Source organism: Pelobates fuscus, chromosome 13, assembly GCF_036172605.1.
Source record: "Pelobates fuscus isolate aPelFus1 chromosome 13, aPelFus1.pri, whole genome shotgun sequence".
Taxonomy (NCBI): Eukaryota; Metazoa; Chordata; class Amphibia; order Anura; family Pelobatidae; genus Pelobates; species Pelobates fuscus.
Window position 1 is genome coordinate 83,972,097 of NC_086329.1, and position 16,807 is coordinate 83,988,903.

The following is a 16,807-nucleotide window of genomic DNA, read 5'->3' on the forward strand; positions in this document are numbered from 1 at the left end:
CTATGTATCGCCGTATATCTCGCCGTCACACTATATATCGCCGTATATCTCGTCGTCACACTATGTATCGCCGTGTATATCTCGCTGTCACACTATGTATCGCCGTATATCTCGCCGTCACACTATATATCGCCGTATATCTCTCGCCGTCACACTATATATCGCCGTATATCTCTCGCCGTCACACTATATATCGCCGTATATCTCTCGCCGTCACACTATATATCGCCGTATATCTCGCCGTCACACTATGTATCGCCGTATATCTCGCCGTCACACTATGTATCGCCGTATATCTCGCCGTCACACTATGTATCGCCGTATATCTCGCCGTCACACTATGTATCGCCGTATATCTCGCCGTCACACTATGTATCGCCGTGTATCTCTCTATGTATGTTTGTATTACTGGCTGTCACATGCTTCTCAGTAACAGACACAGGAAGCTCGGGCCGCTCTATCAGCTGTTGCTGCCGGTCGGTCTCTCTCTCTCTCTCCGCCCGGGCTCCTGCCGCTATTCCCCGCCCCCCGGCGGTCCTACCTGGAATGGGTTATCCAGATCCCCGAACGGATTCCCCCGGTCCGGCTCCATGTTTGTGGCTCCAGCTCCGGCTAGCTCATTGGCTGACACCGGAACCCGGAAACACCGAGTCACGTGTTCCTCGAACCACGCCCACAACAGCTGTCATGTGACCCGTCAGATAGGGAGTGGAATCTCGTGATCATCAGGCAGCGCTTACTAACACCCCACCCTGACTGAGTGTCCACTCACCATCCATCCCCACCCCGACTGAGTGTCCACTCACCATCCACCCCCACCCCGACTGTGTGTCTACTCACCGTCCACCCTGCGTGTCCACTCGCCCTGCACCCACACCGAGTGTCCACTCACCATCCACCCCCACCCTGAGTGTCCACTCACCATCCACCCCCACTCCTTCTGAGTGTCCACTCCCCATCCACCCCCACCCTGACTGAGTGTCCACTCCCCATCCACCCCCACCCCGACTGAGTGTCCATTCACCATCCACCCCCACTGAGTGTCCACTCACCATCCACCCCGACTGAGTGTCCACTCACCATCCACCACGACTGAGTGTCCACTCACTATCCATCCCCACCCCGACTGAGTGTCCACTCACCATCCATCCCCACCCCGACTGAGTGTCCACTCACCATCCACCCTGACTGAGTGTCCACTCACCATATACCCCCACCCTGACTTAGTGTCCACTTACCCTGCAACCACTGCCTTATCTGAGTGTCCACTCACCCTGCATCCACACACCAACTGAGTGTCCACTCACCCTGCACCCTGACTGAGTGTCCACTCACCATATACCCCCACCCTGACTTAGTGTCCACTTACCCTGCAACCACTGCCTTATCTGAGTGTCCACTCACCATCCACCCCCACCCCGACTGTGTGTCTACTCACCGTCCACCCTGCGTGTCCACTCGCCCTGCACCCACACCGAGTGTCCACTCACCATCCACCCCCACCCTGAGTGTCCACTCACCATCCACCCCCACTCCTTCTGAGTGTCCACTCCCCATCCACCCCCACCCTGACTGAGTGTCCACTCCCCATCCACCCCCACCCCGACTGAGTGTCCATTCACCATCCACCCCCACTGAGTGTCCACTCACCATCCACCCCGACTGAGTGTCCACTCACCATCCACCACGACTGAGTGTCCACTCACTATCCATCCCCACCCCGACTGAGTGTCCACTCACCATCCATCCCCACCCCGACTGAGTGTCCACTCACCATCCACCCTGACTGAGTGTCCACTCACCATATACCCCCACCCTGACTTAGTGTCCACTTACCCTGCAACCACTGCCTTATCTGAGTGTCCACTCACCCTGCATCCACACACCAACTGAGTGTCCACTCACCCTGCACCCTGACTGAGTGTCCACTCACCATATACCCCCACCCTGACTTAGTGTCCACTTACCCTGCAACCACTGCCTTATCTGAGTGTCCACTCACCCTGCACCCACACCCAAACTGAGTGTCCACTCACCCTGCACCCACACCCTAACTGAATGTCCACTTACCCTGAACTCACACACCAACTGAGTGTTCACTCACCCTGCACCTACACCTTAATAGAGTGTCTACTCGCCCTGCAACCATACCCGAAAGAGTCCTTATATGTTTTTAAAGGACCCAGTGGTAATGTTTTAGATTTAGGAACAACCATAGAAACACGTCTGGCCTCCAAAACAAGACACTCATACACAAAAAATATAGAATTGCACACAATGAAAATAAAATCTATCAATCACAACAGCTTTTCTTGAGTGTTGGCCCATGAGATTAAGCAGAAAGGGTAGCCAAAAGAACACGTTGGAATTACTCTTTAAAGAAGATAGTGGTTTTTTTTTTTTTTTAATGAAAAATGTAAAATATGTTAATAAAAACAAACATGTAGCCAGATTTAGGATATCAACTTTATTATGAGAAAACAGGGGGGAAACACTGTAAGCAAGAGAAGTATTTGTGCAATTTGCTCATGGATGGTATGCATTTTATGTAACCTTTCACAGTATCACATGTTCTCAGGGCTATTCACTTAACTCTGAACTGTAGCAGATTTAAATCTCCATAGCAAATATAGTCTTACTCCAGCAGACGGGGAATTTATCCAGAACAGCTATTTTAGCTAACATTTTGCCATTCGCTAGTTTTAATTCACTATATTTTTTTAACGGTTAGTGAATTTAAAATTGAAAGCTAAAACAAACTCACTGAAAAGATTCTTCAAAACACACGTTTCCCCCTTGGCTATTTTGTAATAGTTTATCCCATTCTTGTATTCTGGTACTCTTCTCTTCGACTCTTACTGTCACAGTACTCACATTGTCTATTTATAAAAAGCGCAATAATAAACACTGGCAGACATGTTTCAATTCAATCCGTTTCATCGTCCAGAGGCCTCTGTCACACTTAGTGCCCGGGGCTGTGTTCCTCTAATATCATACAATAAATACTGCCTATCATTGACCAATACCATGTTGAAGCAGCTCAGTATCTATAGCGCTGAAATTGAACAGTCGTATGTGTGCAGAAAGTCATTAGCGCGGTCTGTTAATGCACATATTTTTTACTTTGTATGGAATGCTTTTTACCTTTACATTTTGTATAATTATACATCACTACCCTCTCACTGTTTTCATGTTTGGATAGGGCTCCCAATACCTTCTGCTCCTAAATTTTTTTACATTTTTTTATTACTACTACTTGTTTGTTTGTCAACCTATTGCACAGCTCTATGCAATATAAAGGAGATGATAATCAGAACATGGCATGGATCACAGAGGCTGTGATAATGCACAATCATAGTTGCACACAGACTTCTAGGACATAGGTTCTGATTAGGTGGTCTCCTTTGTTAGGTCAAAAGTTGAATTTGGCAAGATGTAGAAGATCACAGACTTGTGGCCTTGTTGTCAGTCTTCCATCGAAGTATAAATACAAGGTCTGAATTAAAAAGTAAAAAAAAAAAAAACATGTAAAAACACATTCATACTATTAATCTCCTTGTTATACTTGGACAGATTGCCCGCTGTGTGAAGCCTTTGAATGACACACTGCCTGCCAGAACCACATATGGTAAACGAGGAATGGTAGACCAAGGATATAACTGTGACATGCCTTGGGATGTTTTGGACACCTGTAACTTGGAAATGTCACATGAGCGAGCATCGTGTCCCTGATTGGAGTGAGTCCATGGTATTCTGTGTTCCTTTCTTCAGGTTACCCAAGCTAGGAAAGCCCAGAAAGCCAAGCATTGAGAAGTTCTCAGACGGAGACTCCTCCGTTTGGATCACTGCACGAACATCTCTAGACATTCGTATGTTCCCTCCTGCTTCCTTCACATGATGCTTATCTTGCATGTTCTGTGGGGAGATGGACATATGTGATCCAGACATACAGAAAAACAAATCATACAGGGTTTGGATGGGGAGTGGAGGAACCAACCTTAGGCAGATTGTATTTGCTACGGAAATGTTCCCTCATGGCTGCCCTCTCTGCTTTTTGCTGGGTGTAGAAGGAGTTCCTTCTCCTCCTGTAGAGGAAACATACCATATAAAAAAGGTACTGATACAAAGTAAGCCAAAAAAAAAAAATGCAAGTACCTTTGAAGGGGAATGTAGGCCAGGGCGGGCAAATGTGTTGAAAAACATTACCTGATCACCTTGTATGCTAAATGAAAATGGGCTTATTATCTGATAACATGTATGTTAATGCGGAGTTACTGATCGGCTTGAAACTAATCTTCTATACTGTTTCCATATGTTATTATTGTTACCATGCGCTACCAAGCACAAATAAATAAAGAATAATAAAATAAAAATAAAAAATTAAAACATTACCTGATAACTAACTGCAATATTGGCAAAATCTGATTAAAAAATAAATAAAAGTAGACACTTTAAGACATTTTGGGTTGAATCACCACTATTAAAGGAACATTATAGTCACCTAAACAACTTTATCTTAATGAAGCAGTTTTAGAGTATAGAACATGCTTCTCAGGTTTAATTGCTCAATTCTCTGCCATTTAGTAGTTAAATCACTTCGTTTCTGTTTATGCAGCCCTAGCCACACCTCCCCTGGCTATGATTGACAGAGCCTGCATGAAAAAAAAAAACTAGTTTCACTTTCAATCAGATGTAATTTACCTTAAATAATTGTATCTCAATCTCTAAATTGAACTTCAGTCACATACAGGAGGCTCTTGCAGGGTCTAGCAAGCTATTGACATAGCAGGGGATAAGAAAATCTAAATTAAACAGAACTTGCAATAAAGGAAGTATAAACTTTAGATGACTCTTCACAGGAAGTGTTTAGGAAGGCTGTGCAAGTCACATGCAGGGAGGTGTGACTAGGGTTCATAAACAAAGTGATTTAACTCATAAATGGCAGATAATTGAGCAGTGAGACTGCAGGGACATGATCTGTACACCAAAACTGCTTCATTAAGATAACGTTGTTTTGGTGACTATGGTGACTTAGAAAACATTTAGCTTTTAAAACGTGAACTGCACTCCTCTTGTATTTGATCTGTAACTGTGGAAAGTACAGAGCCCGTTTTTATAAAATGATTGGTGGAAGAAAACAAATATTTTTTAGTATCCTATTTATTCTTCTTCCTTCCTGTGCTTTATTATTTTAGTTTATATATAGATAAGGAGGTGCCTGTGTTGACAGTTTAGAGCTATGTTATGGGTTGTATTGTTTATGGTAGAATTGCAGTCTCTGATTGACAAAGTGTAACACATGCGCGCTGGCCTCCCTAAGCTTTCCAGTGAAAAAGTATTGAATTTGATGAAATCATCACTTTTAATGTCAGCCAAGGAGGAAGAGTTTTCCCTTAAAGACCAGCACTACGAGGGAGAAAGGGTATGCAAAAAGACTTATTTTACTCTCTGCTGGGGGGTGCTGGTCACCTCCTAAAGGACCAACAGGGCACTACAGCATTAGGAACACACATTTGTATTACACATTTGTAATTTGGTCCATTACACCATATAGACACCTCTCAACACGTGACACCTTACAATGCAGCAGCAGGTGTTTTAGCCTGAATGGTATAACCCCTGACCCCTTCAGGCACAATTTAGAGCTTTGTCTAATATTGAAAGGAGTGATATTTTTGTACATATACAAAGAGTCTGGCCATGGCTGGTACAGAAAACATGGCAAAGGGGATTTTCAAGTTTTTTTTATATGTGACACCTAAAGAACCAACTATAAGGGGTTTATGGGAAGTTTCTCAGATCTGCATTAGATGTTAAGGGGCTTTTCCCAGTCTTACAGTATCATTGACAAAATACCATACTACAGTAGGCAAATAACAGGTTTGTGTATGCATTTCCTTTAATTATTTGAAGGAACACTAGAGTGTCAAAAATACAAACATGTATTCCTGACACTAGTGCTGGTGTGGCTGCTTAGGTCCTGGGTCCCCCTCAGATTGTTCTGCAAAGGTGAGTTTACTTGCCTTTTCTCCCATGCCAAATCGGTCTAATTGGGATGTCCCAGCCTCCATGACTGATTCCATCAATCTTGATGATCTCAGCCAATCCAATGTTTTCCCATAGGAAAGGCTATTGCGCATGCACGGCAAACACCACGCTGCACCAATCAGCATCTCCTCAATGCAGACAGTGGAGACGCTGAACACCAGTGCATCACTGACACAGGAAGCACCTCTAGTGGACGTCTGAGTGATTGCCACTAGAGATCGAACTAGGCAGCAATTTAAACACTGAATTTTCTCTAAAAAGGCAGTGTTTACATTGAAAAGCCTGCAGAGACAAGCTATAGGCACCAGAATCATTAAGCTGTAGTGGATCTGGTGACTATAGTGTCCTTTTAAAGGGTACAGTGTCCCAGCACCCTTAAAGGGACACTGTAGGCACCCAGACCACTTCAGCTTCATTTAATGGCGTACTAAGGGGGGGGCGGTCCGCCCCGGGTGCCACGACCCTGGTGTGGGGGCTGTGTGAGCTGTGGCCGCACAGTGCCCCATGGTAGTTAGGGTGCCGTGCGGCCAAAACAGCTCTCACACGCAAAGAGCAGCTGAACTGGACGCACGGAAGGAAAGTGGGGGCGGGGCCAAATCGGCAGCGGGGCGGCGCTTAATATGGCCCTTACCTGCTGCTGTTACTGCTGCACATGGAGGTGCAGCAAGAAGACATCCCTGCCTCTCCACCTAACAGGCTCCAGGAGGACTCCAGTGAATCCACTCCTCCTCCAGCTCCTGTCTGTAAGTAATAGTGTGTGTGTGACTGTGCCTGTAACTATGTTTGTGTGTGTGTGTCTGCATGCCTGTAACTGTGTTTGTTTGTGTTTGTGTGTGTGTGTCTGCATGCCTGTAACTGTGTTTGTGTGTGTGTGTGTGTCTGCATGCCTGTAACTGTGTGTGTGTGTGTGTGTCTGCATGCCTGTAACTGTGTGTGTGTGTGTGTGTCTGCATGCCTGTAACTGTGTGTGTGTGTCTGCATGCCTGTAACTGTGTGTGTCTGCATGCCTGTAACTGTGTTTGTGTGTGTGTGTGTCTGCATGCCTGTAACTGTGTGTGTGTGTGTCTGCACGCCTGTAACTGTCTTTGTGTGTGTGTGTGTCTGCATGCCTGTAACTGTATTTTCCCTTCGTATAGTGGCAGTACTTACAAGCGGGATGTTCCTTCCGGTGTTGGACAAGAAGCTCCCCCTTCTTTAAATATTATAGCTGTGCTCCGCCTGCTGCCTCCATATAACCTGCAAGATTGAATCACCCGCCAGTTCTTCTTGTCCCGGCAACGGGACGGACAGGTTCCCCAGTTCAGGTGGAGAAGGTGCGATCAGCACAGGCTGCTGATCGGGGAGGTAATTGCCCGATGGTTCCCCGGGTGGGAACTGAGTGGCGCAGTACTTCCGGTCTAGCGTTACGGAACGCGACCGGGTACTTCCCTTTTGTGGCTGCTAAGATGAGTTCCCGGGCGGTCCTCCTCGATTGCTTTTCGCATGCGCACAGTGGTGGAACGCACGCCGGGAGGCGTTGCGTTCCACCAAACACGGAATCACGCAACTGCGCATGCGCAAAACCGGGGTTTTGGCGCCAAATTTTTTTTTTTTTTTTTATAATTTGGTATATAAACTGTGCAGAACCTTTCTGACCCCAAGGGTGGGTGTACAGCTCTGGTTCTCCGTGTCACCAGCCCTCCTACACGGACATTAGGTGATTTAAGGTGAGATTTTATGAATCTCTCCTTTCATTCATCTATTATTATGCATGCGTCTATTTATATGTCTATTTCTATTTCTATTGAAACATTTTTTTTTTTTTTTGTTTGATCCACAGATATGTCCAGTCCTATTCCCCCGGACAAAGCGGATAAGGACAAGATGTCAGCATCTGTCCCTAAAAAAGCCACAAGCAAATCTAAGCACTTATGTTGTCTGGAATGTGCTGTACCTCTGCCTGACGGATGTCGCAAAAAGACGTGTAATCAGTGCTCTGCGGAATTGCTAGAGAAAGCTAAGCAGACTGATATGGCATCCTTCCTGGGCTGGTTTCAGGAAAATTTGTCCCAGACGTTTGAGTCTTTTAAAGATTCTGTGAAGCAAGAACCGGCTATACAAGAGAAGCCTAAGAAACGTAGAAGGAATAGATCTCCTTCGGTGTCTGACGTTTCTTCAGGAGAATGCTCTATTTCTTCGCCTTCGGATATTTCCAGCCTAGCTTCCAGTGTGGAGGAGGGCTTCCCACCAGAAGAGCTGAAAAAATTTATTAAGGAAGTAACATCAGCTGTACAAGAAACGGAACCTACCAAGGGTAAGGTTAAAGGTTTCCCGATGTCACCTAAAATCTTGGATCTCCTTCATAGAGAATGGAAGAATCCTGAAAGACGTGCATTTATTTCTAAACAATTTAAACTGCTGTTCAAACTACAGTCGGAAGAAAAGTGGGAAGATCTTCCTAAAGTAGATATTCAGATTGCCCAGCTATCTAAGAAAACCACTATACCCATTGGCGAAGTCTCAGGACTCAAAGACCCAATGGATAAACGAGCCGAAACTTCATGTAGAAGAATATTTCAGGCCGCAGGGTACCAATGCAGAGCCGGTATTGCAGGTTCAGCGGTTCTCAGGGCTCAGAGCGTTTGGCTACAAGCCCTGGAAGAATCTCTTATGGGAAAATCAGATGCAGATCCTTCCCATCTTATGTTCCTTCTGAAATTATCTAATGAATTTCTTTTGGATGCCTCTGATGAGTCTATGCGTTTAGCAGCAAGAATTATGGGATTGTCGTCAGTGGCCAGAAGAGCTCTTTGGCTACGTACATGGACAGCAGATTCAGCATCCAAGGCTGCCTTGTGTGAATTACCCTTTGAGAGGAACAAACTATTTGAAACACCTTTGGAAGACATTATTAAACAAATGTCGGACACAAAGAAAGCCCTACCTCTGGAATCAAGATCACAGGGATATAAACGTTTTCAGTATAAGGGTCAGCGGTCCTTTCGTTACCAAGGGCGGTTTCGAAGGTTTCAAAAACAGGGTGGAAACAGCAGCCAGTGATCTAGACAAGAATCCAACAGGCAAGACAAAAAGAGGAAGTTTTGACGCCAAAAGAGTGGGAGGACGCCTTCGGTTCTTCGCCCACGAGTGGAAAAAGAGTACATCAAATGGGTGGATTATAAGAACAATTTCAGAAGGTTACAGAATAAAGTTTTCAACAAGACCACAACCTTCCTTCCTACTATCAGACTATCCTTCAAGGAAAAAAACAGAAGCACTCCTAACAGAAGCTCTTCTTCTTTTAAGAAAAGATGTGGTAGAGAAGGTACCCAAACGTTGGGAATTTCAGGGGGTTTACTCCCACCTGTTCCTGGTTCAGAAACCAGACGGATCCTTTCGGCCAATACTAGACCTAAAACAAGTCAACACCTGCATACCGTACCAGAAGTTCCGCATGGAAAGTATTCTGTCTGTAACGCACATTTTACAAAAAGGAGATCACATGGCAAAATTAGATTTAAAAGATGCTTATCTACATGTACCGGTTTCAGAATCTTCCAGGAAGTTTCTCAGGTTTGCGGTTCTTACAAGAAAGCGAAGGATTCTCCATTTGCAATTCAAGGCTCTACCCTTTGGCCTGTCTTCAGCTCCTCGAGTTTTTACGAAGATCCTGGCACCCGTAGCAGCAGTCTTACGTCTGAAAGGTATCTCGATTGTTCCATACCTGGACGATTGGTTCTTGAAAGCCAATTCGAAACAACTGCTAAAATATCATCTCAAGATTACGATGAAGGTTTTAAAAGATCACGGTTGGATCCTGAACCTGGAAAAATCCAAGTTGAATCCGTCACGGAGTCTGGAATTCTTGGGTCTTCGGGTAGAATCACAGTCCCTGTTTCTGTTTCTACCAATAGAGAAACAAAGGAGGATCTTAAAAGCCGTATCAAAGCTGCAGAAAAACCTAAGCTCAATCAGGGATGCTATGAGTTTGCTAGGCCTCCTCACTTCTGCAATGCCAGCAGTGGCATGGGCAAAAGCAGAATCAAAACCATTGCAATGGGACATTCTTTCACAATGGACTCGAAAACAGGAAGATCTAGACTCTCCCTTCCACCTATCCAAAATGGTGAAAAAACAGCTAAACTGGTGGAGAGACAGGAGCAACATTTCAAAAGGCCTATCTTTTGCACAAAAACAGTGGATTACGATAACCACAGATGCTTCCCAGACTGGTTGGGGCGCCCATCTCGGTTCTCAATTCCATCAAGGTCTTTGGAACAAGGAAGAGGCAGGCGCTTCCTCAAATTTCAGGGAATTACAAGCGGTTTGGAAGGCACTGGTGTCCTTCGGTTCAGTCATCGCCAATCGGACGGTGAGGATTCAGTCGGACAACGCCACCACTGTGGCTTATTTAAATCGCCAAGGAGGCACGAAGGTAAAAGCTCTCCAAAATCTCTGCTACCGTATAATGTCTTGGGCCCAAACCAATCTTCTCGCAATCTCAGCTACCCATATCAAAGGGTCTCTAAACGTTATTGCAGACGACCTCAGCAGAAGTCAATGGTCTCAGGCAGACTGGGCGCTATCAAACCAAGTTTTCTTGGAGCTAGTTTCCCGCTTCGGCAGGCCAGAGATAGACTTATTGGCAACAAGGAGAAACCGAAAAGTGCAGAGATTCGCTTCTCTCCAAGCAGGAGACTACCCAGATGTCCTAGACGGTCTGTCGATCCCTTGGAACTTCAACATGGCTTATATTTTCCCGCCTGTCGCTCTTATTCCCCGGATTGTTCAGAAGATAAGATGGGAGAAGGCAAGAATTCTAGAAGTCCTGCCCTTCTGGCCAAACAGAAGTTGGTTCTCAGAAGTGGAAAATATGACCATATCACGTTGGTTTCTCCCGATCTCTTCCACCATATTAGAGAATGTGACTCTTCCAGTAGAAACCCTGGAAATGTTTCGCCTGACAGCATGGTTGCTGCAAGGATGATCCTTCAGGGACATGGTCTCTCAGAACATTTATGTGACGTTTTGTTATCCTCTGTCCGCTTGTCCACTTCGAAAATCTATTTCAGAGTCTGGATGAAATTCAGAACCTGGTGTTCTCTTCGAGGTTCGGATCCTGCCAGAACATCTATCCCGGAAATCCTTTCTTTTTTGCAGGATGGTTTTGAAGCCGGCCTAGGGGTCTCTACACTCAAGGGCCAAATTTCGGCTCTAAGTCACTTCCTGGTTCGTGACATTGCCTCAAACATACTTGTCCGAAGGTTTGTTAAGTCCATACGGTTGAAAAGGCCTCCCAGATTAGTGTCTTTTCCTACCTGGGATTTGTCTCTGGTTCTTCAAGCACTTTGTGAACCACCGTTTGAACCATTGATTCAGGTCCCCATCAAGCTACTAACCTTCAAGACGGCTTTCCTGGTGGCTATCACCTCCGCTAGGAGAATTGGTGAGATCCGAGCTCTGTCATCTTCTCCGGAGTTCACCATATTCCATCAAGAAAAAGTGGTCCTGCACCCCAGGCCTTCTTTTTTGCCTAAAGTTATCTCTAGGGCTGCGATTAAGCAACCTATTATTCTGCCGTCCTTTTGTCAATCTCCTACATCGGATCTGGAAAGAAAGTGGCATCTCCTGGATGTTAGAAGATCCCTGAAGATCTACCTTCAGAGGACTCGGGGTTTAGATCCTCAGATCATCTCTTTGTCTACTTTCAAGGCAAGTACAAGGGTCGTGCTGTTTCCGGACCCTCTCTGGCTAGATGGCTTACAGATACCATCAAGTTGGCTTATCACTCCAAAGGGATTCCTCTCAGATTCCCGTTGAATGCTCATTCCACTAGGGCTATGGCAACCTCCTGGGCTGAAAGAGCAGCAGCATCACCTGAAGACATCTGCAAAGCGGCTACTTGGTCTTCCTTGCATACCTTCATCAAGCATTATAGGCTGGACATATTTTCATCTTCTGAGGCTGCTTTTGGGCGTAAGGTGCTGCAAGCTGTGGCCTGCTGAGTCCCCACCCTGTTGTATGCAGGGGTCTTGCTATATCCCACTTGTAAGTACTGCCACTATACGAAGGGAAAAACAGTAATTTTACTTACCGTAAATTCCTTTTTTCTTAGTATAGTGGCAGTACTGGGTTTCCCTCCTCTTTCATTTGGATTAAATGTTTTTTGCATTAGTCTTTCTCTGTTTGGTTCTTTTTTATTACTGGCGGGTGAATCAATCTTGCAGGTTATATGGAGGCAGCAGGCGAAGCACAGCTATAATATTCAAAGAAGGGAGAGCTTCTTGTCCAACACCGGAAGGAACATCCCACTTGTAAGTACTGCCACTATACTAAGAAAAAAGGAATTTACGGTAAGTAAAATTACTGTTTTTTTGTGTGTGTGTGTGTGTGTGTCTGCATGTCTGTAACTGTATTTTTGTGTGTGTGTCTGCATGCCTGTAACTGTGTTTGTGTGTGTGTGTGTCTGCATACCTGTAACTGTGTGTGTGTGTGTGTGTGTGTGTGTCTGTCTGCCTGTAACTGTGTGTGTGTCTGTCTGTCTGCATGTAACTGTGTGTGTGTGTCTGTCTGCATGTAACTGTGTGTGTGTGTCTGTCTGTCTGCATGTAACTGTGTGTGTGTGTCTGTCTGTCTGCATGTAACTGTGTGTGTGTGTCTGTCTGCCTGTAACTGTGTATGACTGTGTGTGTCTGCCTATAACGGTGTGTGTGTGTGTCTACCTAGAACGGTGTGTGTGTCTGCCTGTATATGTGACTGTCTGCCAATAACTGTGTGTGTGACTGCCTGGCAATGACTTTGTGTGACTGCCTGTGTGTGTAACTGTCTGCCTATAACTGTGTGTGTGACTGTCTGCATGTGACTGTTTGATGTTGCCTGTAACCGTGTGTGACTGTCTGTGGCTGTGTGCATGTGACTGTCTGCTGCTGCCTTTTACTGTGTGTGTGTGACTGTCTTCCTGTGAGCATGTGTGTGTGAATATCTGCCTGGGGATTTGTAGATGGGGGTTGCAGGGTTTTGTAGATGGGGGCAGTACAGGATTTGTAGACGGGGCGGGACAGGGGTTTTGTAGGAGGGGGTGGGGCACACAAGGGTTTTGTAGAAGGGGGCTGATAGCGGTTTTGCTAAGTTTCCAAATTTGTTCAATACAATAAAAAAAAAAAAAACATTTAAAACAATGTTACAGGTTTTTGTTTTTTTTTTGGGGGGGGGGGGGGGGGGAGGGGAGTGAGGGGGTGCCAAGCCCAGGATCCGCCCCGGGTGCCAAATGCTCTAGGTACGCCCCTGGCTTCATTCAATATCCCATGTCCCTTAACCCTGCAATAATTATTGAGAAACTGCAATAATTACTCTCCAAGGTTAACTCCACCTCTAGTGGCTGTCTACGAGGCAGCCACTAAAGAGCTTCCTGGTCTGAAACGGACTTTTGGTCAGTTATCCGATGCTGGACGTCCTCACACTCTTCTTGAGGACCTCCAGCGGCAGATTTTATAACCCCTTCATCGCCGTGGGCACTGCAGGATTCTAATATTGTAAAGCGCTACGGAATCTGTTGGCGCTATATAAATGGCAATAATAATAATAATAATAATAAAGTGCCAGGAAAACGGCTTTGTTTTACTGGCACTATAGAATCCCTTTAACCCTGCAATGGTGATTATTGCCGTTTTTTTGTTTTTTTTTAACAAACTGTAATAATTACCTTTATGGGTTAACTCCACCTCTGTGAATTCCGGATTGTTAGGTAACTTTTGGTTGCCTAACTAATGCTGGATGTCCTCATGCTATACACTAGGACTTCCAGCGTCACCGGATTAATTCATGTTTGGGGCTAATATAAGGTCACTTCTATTTATAAGTATTGGTGGTAGCTTCATCTGTTAGGATATAGACATACAGGGTTATTCACTAAATTTGAATTCTAAAAATTTAAATCCAAATGAAGACTTAATAAAAAATAAAAATTGGAGATTTACTTTATTTGTTCTCAAAGGGTAGCTCCTACTAACACGACAACTTTTGCTTTGATAAGTAGTTATGGTGGTAGGAGCCTGTATTTGCAAAGTGTTTGCACTTTTGTGCCAGGGTCCAATTGTACCCCCAGCACACAGGACTTAAGCAACCCAGAACTATGGTCTGGATAGCCTGTTAGAGTGCTGGCAACAGACATGGTCGGCTTCTCCCTTGGAACAGCTCACACAAACAAAATATAGCTTTACATTTTATAAGGCTACTTAAAATCACCCTATATAATCAAACAAAGGCATGGAAAGAAGCACTGGGTGGCAGTCTGTGAGGCTTGGCCCAGTGCTGGATTCCAGGTAAACTTCAGCTTAATTTAATCCTTTGTACTGGGGATGACGACACCTAATTAGAAAATTTAAATCGACTGATTTTTTATTTTATTTTTTTTAAATCGAATGTATTTTGTGTTTTATTTTGGATTAACCCTTTAAAATCAATTGTAGCTGGTCAGGTGAAAAATATCCAAAACTGCTTAGTCTATTTAAGATTCTGATTTCCCATTAATACAATTTGGGGGGGGGGGGGGGGGAAGAGTCAGCTGTTTCAACCCTAATATTTGAAGTTTATTTTAGTGATTAACCCTGAAATCTTGCGCTAATGTAAAACGTGATATTTCATTGTCGCTGGGGCTTACAGCTGGGGGCTTTAACAATTTAGTGCCCACTAAAGTCACAAGTATCTCTCTAATGCAGGGCTGTCCAAAGGTAAATCCCCAGCTTTAACAGAATTACAACGCTCACATGGTGAGTGTAGCCCGCAATAGCTGGGTGATGCATTTGGAGCCCCCAGCTCTAAAGTCTAATCATGACAAGCTTTTAGAATATCTGTAATAAACCCAGTTGCTTTGTGTCTTACGTTTCAGCGTGGAAAGTCCTGTGGTATTGCTCTTCAGAGCTCCATCTTCTTTTCAGGTCAACTCCCAATGCCTTCTCCTTCGTACACTTGTGTTCGGGCTGGAACCCAGCTGAGGTGCAGCATGAGATGTTCTTTGCAGGACCCCCAAATAGAGACTTGGCTGCAGCGGCCATAGATCCTGTGTCACCAGTGGAGGCTATGGCTCATGGAATGTTCAATTCAACAGGGTGAAATGTTACAAGTTTTCAGTATCTTTTCAGGAGATTATAAGAGAGTTTGTTCTTTAAATAACAGTTATCCAGACTGGAAGTTGCAGGAAACTCTTGTACGTTCAGGCATTTACAAATTACAGCTTTAAAGAGGGGAATCAACAGGACCTCGAGCAGGAAGCCAAATTGCAGTAAACCAAAATTTGCTGCTGCCTATCCAAAAGGAAAATAATTTGCCAAGTAGCTCAACATCACAAAAATTTGGTGAAAACAGTGTGTTCTGCTAATCAAAATCCACAAAGTGCAGGGATAGGGTGTAAGCAATGCTGGTCAGTGTTTAGTGAAAAGCCCTCAAGTCTCAGCCACACATATCAGGTCAGCAAACATGTGATTCTGCAGGACAAGTATCCGGACGCACTTTATGTAGACCGATCACACTCTAGGGGTAGAGTTGGACACGTGGTAATGTCTCATCTTCATCAGGATGGGAGCAAGCGGCCAAACCCAGATTATCAAGGATTACACGTAATCTGACACACAGCCTCTGGTGTGAGTAGAGACACCCACTGAAAGCCAACCTCATTATAGCTCTGTAACTTCATAGGTAATCAGCACTCACCAGCATACCCCCCCTAACCAGTACTAATCTTACACCTCAAAAGGCATTGTAGCTCAGGGGATACCAATCTTGCTATTAGAACCTCCCTCAATGGAAGGCAGCCCTCACTGGCAAAAAAAAAAAAGATTTTTTTTTAAGAAAGTGTGTACAAATACTGCTATTGACCAGTCTAGCTGCCATTACAAGCCATGGATAGAAAGTGCCCCAATAGGTCAGCTCCTATGTTTACGCAGGAACTGTACTCTCTGTACTATCCAAAACTACCCATTTTACTTCAAAAAGAACCAATAAAACATACATAAATAATTTGATTAGCTGTAATACACAAAATGTGATTCATGTACTTGTGTCCCAGTGGTCTACAGTAGGTTGGAATGACCACAAGAAGCATAAAAAATAGATTAGATGAGCACTGCAGGTATATCACTAAAAAGTATCCAAACATTTCATCATTCACAATAAGGATCCCAAATTAAGATTGATATATATATATATATATATATATATATATATATATATATATATAAAAAAGGAGCAGCCCCTGGAGAGGGTGCAACATAAAAAATATCCTTGAGAAATCAGAGATGGGAGTGGGTGTTTAATTTACAAACCCTGGCACCCCATGGTCTTAACGCAGATTTTAACCTTTTTCATTTCTTATAACTTTAAATTATTGGATATAAAATGTGTGATACACTGAGGATGAGAAGAAAAGATCATAAAAAATAGACTAATTACAGTATGATACTCCTTTGGGCTATTATCAGATCATCTTCTGTTGGCTAGGATTACTTGTCATCATTGCTATGTGAATGTCTGACATACATATCTTAGCACCTCCCTGGGATTTTTGCGTTGTAATCCTAGGGATATTCCGATCAGTTGTTTTTTCGACAGCATTGTGATTTAGGGCACCCTACTATAACATTCTCTCAGGTAATTTAGGTGTTCGTGTTACATTTGTCTGATGCATTATTATGAAATCCTAGCCACTGCTAATTTAATCTGCTTTAAGGGCTCTTTTATTTGTGTATAATCCTGTCTCTTATTGTTTTATGCAGATTTATTCTAT

General features: G+C 44.3%; 3 protein-coding genes across 3 annotated transcripts in view; 1 reads left to right on the forward strand and 2 right to left on the reverse strand.

Annotated features, from left to right (window-relative positions):
- Positions 1–663, reverse strand: part of SCAMP3 (secretory carrier membrane protein 3) — a 19,366-nt gene extending 18,703 nt beyond the window's left edge. Inside the window, exon 1 of the mRNA XM_063440102.1 lies at positions 542–663. Coding sequence (XP_063296172.1) covers positions 542–592 — 51 coding nt within the window. The 5' untranslated portion in view covers positions 593–663. The remainder of the gene's footprint in view (positions 1–541) is intronic.
- The window catches only part of RUSC1 (RUN and SH3 domain containing 1), a 308,029-nt gene that overhangs the window by 41,827 nt on the left and 249,395 nt on the right, over positions 1–16,807 (forward strand). The gene's annotated exons all lie outside the window — the stretch shown is intronic.
- On the reverse strand, positions 3,366–15,534 carry LOC134582377 (complexin-3-like). Its single transcript, XM_063438955.1, has 3 exons — positions 14,908–15,534; positions 3,998–4,085; positions 3,366–3,915 (listed from the first exon to the last, which is right to left on the reverse strand). Exons 1-3 carry the CDS (start codon positions 15,078–15,080, stop codon positions 3,706–3,708), a joined length of 471 nt encoding a protein of 156 aa, XP_063295025.1. The 5' UTR covers positions 15,081–15,534; the 3' UTR covers positions 3,366–3,705.